At 47.7% G+C, this 12,288-nt stretch overlaps 1 protein-coding gene across 1 annotated transcript in view; it reads right to left on the reverse strand.

Moving 5' to 3' along the window:
* Window positions 1–5,820: 5,820 nt before the first annotated feature.
* APBA1 (amyloid beta precursor protein binding family A member 1) overlaps window positions 5,821–12,288 on the reverse strand; it is a gene marked incomplete at its 5' end in the record, with an annotated part of 81,224 nt that continues 74,756 nt past the window's right edge. The window contains 2 exons of the mRNA XM_079926264.1: window positions 5,821–9,529; window positions 10,292–10,432. Coding sequence (XP_079782390.1) covers window positions 9,458–9,529; window positions 10,292–10,432 — 213 coding nt within the window. The 3' untranslated portion in view covers window positions 5,821–9,457. The remainder of the gene's footprint in view (window positions 9,530–10,291; window positions 10,433–12,288) is intronic.

Raw genomic sequence — 12,288 nt, forward strand, 5'->3', positions numbered from 1 at the left:
CTCCGAAGCCCGAGCCTCAGCACCCAGCCCCCACCCACCCACGCGGGTGAGCATACAAGCGTCTCGGGCTGGTGAGTGCCGGTCGACACCGATCCTCTGTGCGGGAATCTCTCCGCTTTGCCCTCCGCACCCCTGTTGGCTGTGGTCTCCTCCGTGGCTCCGAAGCTTCCCCCTCCGCCACCCGCAGTCTCTGCCCGCGAAGGAGCTTCTAGTGTGTGGAAACCTTTCCTCCTTCACAACTCCCTCCCACTGGTGCAGGTCCCATCCCTATTCTTTTGTCTCTGTTTTTTCTTTTTTCTTTTGCCCTACCCAGGTATGTGGGGAGTTTCTGGCCTTTTGGGAGGTCTGAGGTCTTCTGCCAGCATTCAGTAGGTGTTCTGTAGGAGTTGTTCCACATGTAGATGTATTTGTGGGGTGAAAGGTGATCTCTACGTCTTACTCTTCTGCCATCTTGAAGCTCCTAGATCTAACCATTTTTAAGTGTAAAGTTCTGTGGCATTAAGGACATTCCCACTGTTGTGCAGCTATAACCACCACCCATCTTCATGACTTTTCACATCTTCTCAAATGGAAATTCCATACCCATTAAACAAAAACTCCCCATTCTGCCCTCCCCCAGCCTGTAGCAACTACCATTCTTCTTTCTGTCTCTATGAATTTGTCTTCTCTAGATATCTCCTTAAAGTGAGGTCATGAAGTATTTGTCCCTTTGTGACTGGCTTATTTCACTTGGCATAGTTGTATTAAGGCTTCTTCCATGTTGTAGCATGTGTCAGACTTTGCTTCCTTTTAAAGGCTGTATCATATTCCATTTTATATGTATACCACATTGTTTATTGACTAACCCGTTGTTAGGTACTTGTGTTGCTTCCATTCTGACTATTGTGTATAATGCTGCTATGAACATGGGTGCCCAAATATCTGTTCGAATCCCTGCTTTCAGTTCTTTTTCTGTGCTTTATTTTTCTGTATAGCATTTATTATCATCCAACAGTTCTCCTTCTACCCCCAACTAGAGATGCAAATGATTTTTGCTTAGAAAAGATAATCCCAAAGTTATAGTTGTAGGTCCTTAAAGGACATACCAATTATATCTAACCTAGTAATTTCATTCTAATTCCTTTTTTAAAAATCTGTAAATACTTAGTTCTTCAAAGTACTCTTTTGAACAGCTTTACCATCTTACTTGTTTCATCATAAATAATTAATAAATCTTTAATGTGTTCATTCTATATTTGTATGAGTTAGATTTTTGTTTTTTAATTATTTATTGAAGCATAGTTGGTTTACAATGTTGTGTTAATTTCTGCTGTACAGCAAAGTGATTCAGTTATACATATATAGATATATATAGATTATAGATACATTCTTTTTTAATATTCTTTTCCATTATGATTTATCACAGGATATTGAATAGAGTTCTCTGTGCTATACAGTAGGACCTTGTTGTTTATCCAATCTATATATAATAGTTTACATCTGCTAACCCCAACCTCACACTCCATCCCTCCCCCAACCCCTTCCCCCTTGGCAACCACCAGTCTGTTCTCTATGTCCATGATTCTGTTTCTCTTTCATAGTTAGGTTCATTTGTGTCATATTTTAGATTCCACATATAAGTGATATCATATGGTATGTTTCTTTCTTAGTATGATAATCTCTAGTTGCATCCGTGTTGCTGCAAATGGCATTCTTTCTTTCTTTTTTATGGCTCAGTAGTATTCCATTGTATATATACCACATTGTCTTTATCCATTCATCTGTTGATGGACATTTAGGTTGTTTGCATGTCTTGGCTATTGTGAATAGTGATGCTATGAACATAGGGGTGCATGTATCTTTTTGGATTAGAGTTTTGTCTGCATATATGCCCAGGAGTGGGATTCCTAGATCATATGGTAGTTCTATCAATATTTTTAGTTTTCTGAGGAACCTCCATACTGTTATCCACAGTGGCTGCACCAACAGTGCAGGAGGCTTCCCTTTTCTCTCTCCAGCATTTGTTACTTATAGAGCTTTTAATGATGGCCATTCTGACTAGTGTGAGGTAGTACCTCAGTGTAGTTTTGATTTGCACTTGAGAGTCAGATTTTTGACTTTTAAAATTATGCATTGACATTCCAGAAGTGTTTACTAGGAACTAAAATCTGCATTTGTGGAAAATTAAATGAATTAGTAGTTCATAGTGCTCTACAAGCAAGCTAGGCTGGGGCTGCAGGTGTGCTGGTGTCCCCTGAACTAAGTGGAGACACCAACAGCATATACTCTCACAGGGTTGGGGGCCCTCCTGAGTCGTGGCCACTGCTTGTACAGTCCGGGGACATGCAAATCCTGGGGGAGCTTATGAAGACCTGGATCTCTGGGGCCCCTGATCCTCACATAGTCCCCACGAGGTAGATGCCATTTTGCAGATGAGGAAACAAGCTCCGAGGGGTTAAGTAACTGAGATCGTGGTATAAGGGGAAATTAGAGACGAAAGACTAAAGTGAAAGTTCTGTGATGGTTCTCAATGAATGGTTCTGTGTGCATTGCAATGGTTGGGTGGATTTTTTCTCTCTTCTGCAGTTGCAGCAGAGATAAAAGCTGAGAGGGGAAAGCATGAGGTCTTATCTGTGGTAGAGGCAGCCTCAGCCACGGGGGCAGACACCACCCGCAGGGGACAGCACACCTCCAGGGGGCTTGCTTAGAGGTGCCAAAGAAGAGGATCCATCACCAGCTGCCGCTCCCACGTCATCCTGGCGACATGAGGATCGCGGCAGGGTGCTGCCATTTGGGGGAGGGCAGAATGTAGGAAAGGAGGTCGTCTTTACATCCCTTCTTCTCATGGGGTGAGGAAAGAAGTATTTCTCCTGCCCCAAGCCAAGGGAGGCGAACCCCAAGAGGATCACTTGTGAAGTTTGGGTGCCCCAGCCCTCCCCCCACACTGGTGACCATCTTATCTGAGGGACTGGCTGGTGGAAAGCATTGTTGGTGGAGACATGGTTCATGGGATGGCCAAGTGAGAGAGGTCAAGGGTCTCTGGCCACATGTCCTCTGAGGGATGAGGGAAATGGATGTCACACGAGTTTGCTGGCTGATGGGACTGGGGGCTGCAGACTTGCTGGGGACACAGATTGGGTTGAGGATGTGTAAACTTTAGAGTACTGTGGCCTGAGGGGCCAGTGGGAAGATGGGGTTGAGGGCTGGAGGGACCCCCAGTGCCTGGGGACTGCTCACCGTTTGTCTACGTGGAGTCCCTAGTCAATGAACTGGATCAGCAGAAGGACCCAGACAGGGAGAGGCCTGTGACCTTTCCAAGCCCAGCATCTAAAGTTGGGAGATCTCTGCCCAGCTCCCACCCATGACCTTTCCTTACAGGGGTCATGCAGAGAGGGAGGGAGACGGGGGGAAAGCTAAGCCCCGCCCCCAGAACCTGGAGCCAAAGTCTAGCCTGGAGGTGGGGCAGCTCTTTTCTTTTTTTAATTGAAGTATAGTTGATTTACAGTGTTGTGATAATTAACTACTATACAGCAAAGTGATTCCATTATACACATATATACATTTTAAAAATATTCTTTTCCATTATGGTTTATCATAGGATACTGAATATAGTTCTCTGTGCTCTACAGTAGGATCTTGTTCTGTATCCATTCTATAATAGCTTACATCTGCTAACCCCAACCTCCCACTGCATCCTTCCCCAACCCCCTCCCGCTTGGCAAACACCAGTCTGTTCTCTATGTCCATGATTCTATTTCTGTTTCATAGATAGGTTCATTTGTGTCATATTTTAGATTCCATGTAGAAGTGATAGCATATGGTATTTGTCTTTCTCTTTCTGACTTACTTCACTTAGTATGATAATCTCTAGTTGCATCCATGTTTCTGAAAATGGCATTATTTTGTTCTTTTTCTAAAATAAATTTATTATTTTATCTTTTGGCTGCTTTGGGTCTTCATTGCTGCATGCAGGCTTTTCTCTGGTTGCGGTGAGCGGGGGCTACTCTTTGTTGCGGTGCGTGGGCTTCTCATTGTGGTGGCTTCTCTTGTTGCGGAGCACGGGCTCTAGGCGGGCAGGCTTTAGTAGTTGTGGTTCGTGGGCTCTAGAGTGCAGGCTCAGTAGTTGTGGCACACGGGCTTAGTTGCTCCAAGGCATGTGGGATCTTCCTGGACCAGGGCTCGAACCCATGACCCCTGCATTGGCAGGTGGATTTTTAACCACTGAGCCACCAGGGAAGCCCCATTTTGTTCTTTTTTTATGGCTGAGTAGTATTCCATTATATACATATACCACATCTTTATCCATTCATCTGTTGATGGACATTTAAGTTGTTTCCATGTCTACGCTATTGTGAATAGTGCTGCTATGAACATAGGGGTGCATGTATCTTTTTGAATTATAGTTTTATCTGGATATATGCCCAGGAGTGGGATTGCTGGATCATATGGTAACTCTATTTTTAGTTTTCTGAGGAACCTCCATACTGTTTTCCACAGTGGCTGCACCAACTTACATTCCCACTAGCAGTTAGGAGGGTTGCCTTTTCTCTACACCCTCTGCAGCATTTGTTGTTTGTAGACTTTTTAATGATGGCCATTCAAACTCCCTGACTTCAGAATATACTACAAAGCTAGAGCAATCAAGACAGTATTGTACTGGCGCAAAAACAGAAATATAGATCAATGGAATAGGATAGAAAGCCCAGAGATAAACCCACGCACCTACTGTCAACTAACCTATGACAAAGGAGGCAAGGATATACAATTGAGAAAGGACTGCCTCTTCAATAAGTGGTGCTGGGAAAACTGGACAGCTATATGTAAAAGAATGAAATTAGTACACTCCCTAACACCATACACAAAAATAAACTCCAAATGGATTAAGGACCTAAATATAAGGCCAGACACAATAAAACTCTTAGAGGAAAATATATGCAGAATACTCTTTGACATAAATTGCAGCAAGATCTTTTTTGACCCACCTCCTAGAGAAATAGAAATAAAAACAAAAAATAAGTAAATGGGACCTAATGAAACTTAAAAGCTTTTGCACAGCAAAGGAAACTATAAACGAGATGAAAAGACAACCCTCAGAATGGGAGAAAATATTTGCAAATGAATCAACGGACAAAGGATTAATCTCCAAAATATACAAACAGCTCATGCAGCTCAATGTCCAAAAAACAAACAACCCAATCAAAAAATGGGCAGAAGACCTATATAGACATTTCTCCAAAGAAGACATACAGATGGCCAAGAGGTAAGTGAAAAGATGCTCAACATCACTAATTATTAGAGAAAAGCAAACCAAAACTACAATGAGGTGTCACCTCACACCAGTTAGAATGGACATCATCAGAAAATCTACAAACAATAAGTGCTGGAGAGGGTGTGGAGAAAAGGGAACCCTCTTGCACTGTTGGTGGGAATGTAAATTGATACAGCCACTATGGAGAACAGTATGGAGGTTCCTTAAAAAACTAAAAATAGAAGTACCATAAGAGCCAGCAATCCCACTACTGGGCACATACCCTGAGAAAACCGTAATTCAAAAAGATACAGCCTATTGTGTTTTACAGCTGTGTTGGTTTCACAGAACCTGTCCGTTTAGGAAATGGTTTCTGGGCTGTGAGCAGGTCCCACGGGATGGGTAGGAGGTGGCCTTTTGGGACGACGACATCTTTCCCCCACTTACAGTTTTGTCCCTCCCCCGAAACAGTTAAGACACTCAGCCCAGGCCAAGAGGTGAAGTTCTTGTTTATTGTTGCAGCAACTCTTACAGACATTAGCGTTCAGTTAAATAAAGGAAGAGAACACATTAAATACATCACAACCCCCAAAACGGTATGGAGGAGGGGAGGGAGGGCCAGCCCGGTGACCAGACTGTCAGAGGAAGTACATTCAGTGGGTGTGCGGCATCAACATTCCAGGCTCACGTGTATATAGATCTTATTTATATATTTATTTATATTTATATATAGAGATCATTGAGTTTTGTGTATACAAAGAACCATATTGTTACAAATACAATACTATACTTCTCCCAGCGCTTTACAATAAGCTCTATTTCACCCTCTTTACAGAACAATAGTACAAGTTCATACTCTAGGGACTGCTGAATATGTACACGGAATTTCCTTCCCACACGGTCCTCACGACTGCCTTGATGGAGGGTCGGGACGTAAGATCAGTGTCGTGTGCTCAAGTCGGACTCAACCAGGGAAGGAGCAGACAGACATGAAACTCAAACCAGCAAGTGGCCTTGTAAGTGGGAGAGTAAACACACCTAAGAGGAGGTGCCCTTGGTTGTAAACATTGTTAACAGCCTCACCGCTGGGCTGAGGGACCCAAGAAGGGCTTGTGGGTGGGTCTCTTCTGCATGCGGACGGGGTGACGGGTGTGAAAAGGGGTGGTGGGAGTGATGGGGAGGTAGTAGGTTACTCTGGGACTCTCTGAGGCCAGTGCTGATGGGCAATGTTCAGAAAGCAGACCCGGCTGCAGGGACTCGGAGTCCAGTGCCCCGTGATGGGCTCCAGGCCTGGAGGAGCCGCTCCAGTGAGGGGAGCAGGCTCCAGGCATTGGTCTCTGGGGGCTTCGTCCTCTCGTGAACCCAAGGCTGATGGTGGCTCCCTGAAATGCTCACATTTGAGAAGGCAGAGGCAGGGTGGGTTCTGGTGCATCCTGGCTGGACCAGGAGGGGTCGACGGATCTAGGAATCTGTCCCCAAAGCCGAGTCACCAGCATGTCCTAGCCAAGTGGCAAGAGTGGCTTTCTGCCCGGGGCCATGTTTGGGAAGGCTGTTCTGTACATAGTCTTCCCCATTACATGGGGTTTCCGATATTTACATATGTAACTATATATACTGGGATGTCAGAAGGGAAACAGACCACCACTTCCCGTGGGACTTTCAAAAACAGTTACTATTAAGATTCTGGCTCCTTGGTTAACTTCCAAAGGTGGGCTGATTCCCTCCATCCAGTGGGAGCAGGGAAAAGAATACACTACAGCCCTCTGAACCTGGACCAAGCTCCGGAAACATTCGCTATCTGGGCGTGAGGAGCCACTTTTACGAACACAGAGGTACGTGGTGGGTAATCTTATGCTGAAATGTTAGCCTTCTAGGAGAGTTCACCACACTGGCCTTTTCAGCACCTGTCAGACTTCCCAAGATTTTTGTGCAGTAGCAATAGAAAGTATATTCTGTCTCTTCTCTCCTTTGGGTGAAGAGCCTTATATAATTATGTGGGAGGCTGCCCAGGGACATGCTGGTGGGGTTCCCGTCCCCTGGCCGATTGCGGGGGCTCGGAATGGGCCCTCGGGCAGGCGGCTCAAGCGGTCACCCTGGGAGCAGATGGCATGAGCCTCTCTCCAGTGACTCCCCAAGGCTCCTCATGCCTGAAAATACCACCCAGAACGCTTCATTCCTATTTTACCCGCTCCTTCTGGCAAAGGAAAGGTGAACTTAGGCCTCTTTAGTATTTAATTATATGTCATCAGACACTACGGTTTGGTAAATGGAGCTGAGGTTCCCGGCTCACGTTTGCAGTGGGTCAGCCTTGGGGCTGGTCTCCCAGCAGCATTCAGCTAAGTGTCCTCAAAAGTCATCCAGGGGTCCCAGACTGCCCAGCCTGGAGAAGGGGCAGCCCCTTCCTAAAGGGGACATGCGGGCAGCACAGCCACTCTTCAGCAGGGCCTGTCCCACGGTCACACTGGGAGTCCAGCCACTGACGCCACTGAAACAACCGGCTTTCCTGACTCTAAGCAGAAAACTCAAGATGGCACAGAGATCCCAGGGGCACTGACCACACAGCTCTCTGGCACAAGTATCTTGTTCCCAACCTTTTCATATTCACTTTCTCCCTCCCTGAAATCCCTCCATTCGACGTATAAATCCGTACTATCCAACACGTGCTCACCGGGTTCCTACTTCCATGGACACAACATAAATAACGCAGATGTTGAGAAGAGGGACTATATTAATATCACAAAATATATTAGTTTCTCTTCCCCTGTCTTTGCAGAGGTCACGAGCAAAACAAAACAAAACCCAATCCAAGCCACACCCCACCCACATGAAAACAAAATGCTCTTTGGACCAAGAGTAAGTGAAAACTGGCTCAGAATCATATTACTAAAACATCTGCACCAGACTGAGACAAAACCCATGGACATGAGGCACCTGATAAAACACGTAATGTTCCACACCAAATAAAAGCTTTTTCAGGCCCACGAGGCAGCAAGATGTTTCTGGAACACATTTGGGGCTTCTTAGGCATCACTTGAGGTCATGATTGTCCCCTTAGTTTTGTGGTTTAGATACTGTTCTGGGCCCTCAAATGTCACATCCTGCCTCATGGTCCTGAGTGGAGAACAAGGCTGGTCCCACCTTGGGCCAGGAAGCATAACATGATTCCACCAGGCCTCACCTTCAAGGGGAACAGTCCATCGCTCCCAGACTCCCAGTGTGGGATGTGTGTGTCAGGTGGAGGCACGAGGGGAGTCTACCAGAACACTTCTAGCCAAGGCGGTGCTGGCAGGGCCAGGCCTCAGCCTCAGAGGGGCGGTTCTCTCCAGACAGGGCTCACCAGTCCCTGCAGGCCTCACCTGCTGGGGGAAGGGGCCTCACATGGAGGTGACGTGGGTTTTCCAGGGGCTCTGGGTGCCTCACTGGCGGAAGGGAGGAGGGAAGGCTGAAATATATGCAAGTGAGACCGTGTACGTACGTGTGATGTAGAAGGAGGCAGGAAGCACCTGCCTGTGTTTAGCTAATGGTTGCTAACCTTGGGAAACCAGGGTGCCCTGGGAATCGCCCAGTTCTCTGCAACACGAAGGTATTCTTGTCCACGGCAGTTCCCCTTCTATCCTGGGTGAAAAGGTTTGCATTAGAAAACACAATTATGTTGAAACTAAAACTACAGAAGAGGCATAAGGTTGGCTCAGAAATTCTGGGCAGAAATAATGTATGATGCCCCACGTACATGGTGGGCAGGCATATCCGTAAAGACACGGGCTGGTCCTCCCTGTTACTACCATATTCCCAGAAACTGACTGGAAGAGAGCAGAGATCAGTGGTTGGATCATAGGCACTGCTGAATCAGCTTCTTCACCACCCCTAGGAGTTCCTTCTAAGAGGTCTGCACCTCTTGGGAAGGGAAGATCCTTCCTGAGCGGTGACAACCCTCTTCAGGACCCCCAAGGGCCCTTCAGGATGGTCCTGGCCAGATTCTGGGTGGATACTGGCTGCTCTCCAGCCTCAAGGGAGTGCATACAAAACTTCCCTGGTGTTAAAAACAATAAAAAAACCAAACTAGAGAGAGACAGAGAAGGAGGTCTCTGTGGATTCTTTTCCTTCTGTGTCAAACCGAGTGCTGGGTATGAGAGGGGAATGTCTCAGTGGGCACACAGATGTAGCACGAGAAACACAACCACAAGTGAGGAGAGTCCTCCATGCATGCTGCCCGGGGGCGGGGGCGTGGCTTCAGATGTAGACGGGCTGTTCCTGGGCCGTCAGCAGTCTGTACATGGCAGCCGGCATCGTCTTCATGTGAATCTGAGGGCAGAAACGCACTTTAGCGGGGGGACCGAGGCTCTGAGAGCTGTGTGGGCACTGCCCCAGGGCTAGCAGGAGAGGCGGCACCTCTTGCCGTGGGACGCCTTTGAAGGTACACCCCTCATCCCCCCACCATTCCTAACAGGGGCCTGACCCAAGTGGCCTCCAGGAAGTACGGAATCCATGGGCTTCTAAAAAGTGAGGGTTGACAGACCAGGTAAGGTGGTTTATTTCCCAAAAGCTCTTGCTCTCACCAGGCCTGTTTTTTTTTTTTTTCAAAAGGACAAAACCCTTAAAACAGTAGGACTGCTGTGGGGTTTTGCTGCTCCTGCCTCCCTCCCTCCTCCCCGGCAGGAAATCAGCCCCAGAACAGCTGTTCTGACCCCTGCCCAGCCATACCAGGGAACTGTCTCTGGGGAGCTGTTGATTAGATTTGAATCTGACTTAAAATCTTCCAGGCACATTTGGCAGGATTAGCTGGGAAAAATGGAGAGAACTTGGGCAGCTATGGCGAGAAGATGCCCAGATCGGAGAACTAAAAAGAGGAGGTGGGAAAGTGATGCCAGAGGAGAAGGCTGAGGGTGACGTGACGGGATTTTGAGGAGCAGCTCTAAGATAACCACTCGTTACCAGGTTTAAATTCTGGTCCGAGACAGACTGTTCAGTGTGGAGGTGTGCTGAGGACAGGGAAGGACACTCAGGAGGGCTTCGTGGAGGGGGCGAGCGCACCAGGGGGACCCCCAGCCCCCGACTCTCCCTTACCTCCCCAACAGCATTGGAGAGGATGTGCACGATCTTCTCGTGTGGGGTGGCGACCACGCTCTGCCCGTTGATTTCAATGATGCGATGTCCCACGCGGACACCTCCTCTCTCCGCTATTCCCCCTCGCATGAGGCTGCAGATCTATCAGAGTCAAAGGCCAAGTTACCCACCCTGGCCTGCATCGCCTGCTAGGGAACTGGGTGGGGGTGGGAGACTATCTTTTCTAGAATCCCCCATCCCCAGCACTGTCACCTCTGAGGAGCTGCCATGGTCAGGCTGTGGACATTTACATCTCTTTGTTCCTTTTTATAAGAGCTAGGACTCTGGGTGCCCAGATGGCCCCCTTGTTCTCTCACTCTGCACAGGGGACGCAGCACGTCACTGGATTTCGCGGCACAGTGAATTCTGAGTACTTTTCATCCCAGCTCGCTCTTGGTAAAAAGAGCTGTTTGGGCCTGTCACAGAGCTGCCAATGTTTTCAAACTGTCAGCCTGTGTAACACAGTTTAGTATTATCTGGGACTCAAACACTGAACTGTGTAATGCTAGCAGCCCACTTTTTAGGGTCACAGTTACCTGAGTTAAAATGGGGCTAGAACCTGCTAGAACCCCACTTCGTGTTCCAAAGTGTGGCCAGCTAGAAGGCAGAAGCTCCCTTCGGCTGTCCCAACTCAGTGGTTCTTGTTCAAACTCCCTCTGGCAGAAATGATAACATGGCTGGTTTTCGTCTCAGTGCAGCCAGGCACTGCGGTGGGCAGAGGCTGCAGGCTGGGGGAGGGCTCTGGGCTCAGTGCTGCAGGCTATAGCCACCCCTACCTCACACACAAAGCAATCGGAATTTCCCAAAAGAACATGGTTTGAATTTACAGAGCTGACTTTTTCACTCCTGACTGTGTACCTTTCTTTAAAAGCCTATGCAGGGGACTACCCTGGTGGGGCAGTGGTTAAGAATCTGCCTGCCAATGCAGGGGACACAGGTTCGATCCCTGGTCAGGGAAGATCCCACATGCCGCAGAGCAACTAAGCCCGTGCGCCACAACTGCTGAGCCTGCACTCTAGAGCCCGCGAGCCACAACTACTGAAGGCCGCACGCCTGGAACCCGTGCTCTGCAACGAGAAGCCACCGCAATGAGAAGCCCACGCACCGCAGTGAAGAGTAGCCCCCGCTCGCTGCAGCTAGAGAAAGCCCGTGCGTGGCAACGAAGACCCAACGCAGCCAAAAATAAATAAATAAAATAAATTTATAAAAAAAAAAATTAAGGGAGGAAAAAGAATAGGGTTTTCCTATCTGCAAAGATGAATGCAGAGAGAAGGAGGGCACATCCAAAATCTATAATATCAAGAAGGTTACAGATTTGTCACCAAAGCCCAGAACTACTATGAGTCCAGAACAAGGCAAACCAGGACAAAAAGGGAGTAGTCTTGACTATGGAGTTTGTGTTTGGGATGAAGGAAAAGTTCTGGAAATAGCACTGATGGACACAACCACTTTTGGAATGTACTTAAAGGCACTGAACTGTATGCTTAAAAATGGTTTAAATGGCAAACGTAATGTTGTGTACGTTTTATCACAATAAAGGGGGAAAAAAAAAGGAAGTATTTGAAGGCAGACATCCAGGTGATGAAAATACTCTTTCTCTCCCAAGTGCCAAATTCAGGTTAAAAAGGCAAGGCAGAGATCATTCAGGCATAACCCACAGGGCTGGGTTCTCAGCCTGGGCTGCACTGGTATCACCAAGGGTTTGGAAGCCCAGCCCCCAGGGCTCTTCGCCCACCGCCCTGGGAAGCTGCTGTCTGGCGGGGGGTTGGGAAGGTGCGTACCTCAAGCTATCTCAAGCTGGCAGCTGGGAGGGTCACCCTGCGCATCACAGAGTCGCTGGGCTCTGGGGCCCATGGATCTGGGAGGGTCCCTCTCTTCCCCCACAGAAGGCACAGAATTCTCTGCCCATGGAGGAAGTGAGTCTGCCTTCAACCATTCGTCCCTTCCTTGCTGGATTC

The sequence above is a fragment of the Stenella coeruleoalba genome (assembly GCF_951394435.1).
Source record: "Stenella coeruleoalba genome assembly, chromosome: 7".
Taxonomy (NCBI): Eukaryota; Metazoa; Chordata; class Mammalia; order Artiodactyla; family Delphinidae; genus Stenella; species Stenella coeruleoalba.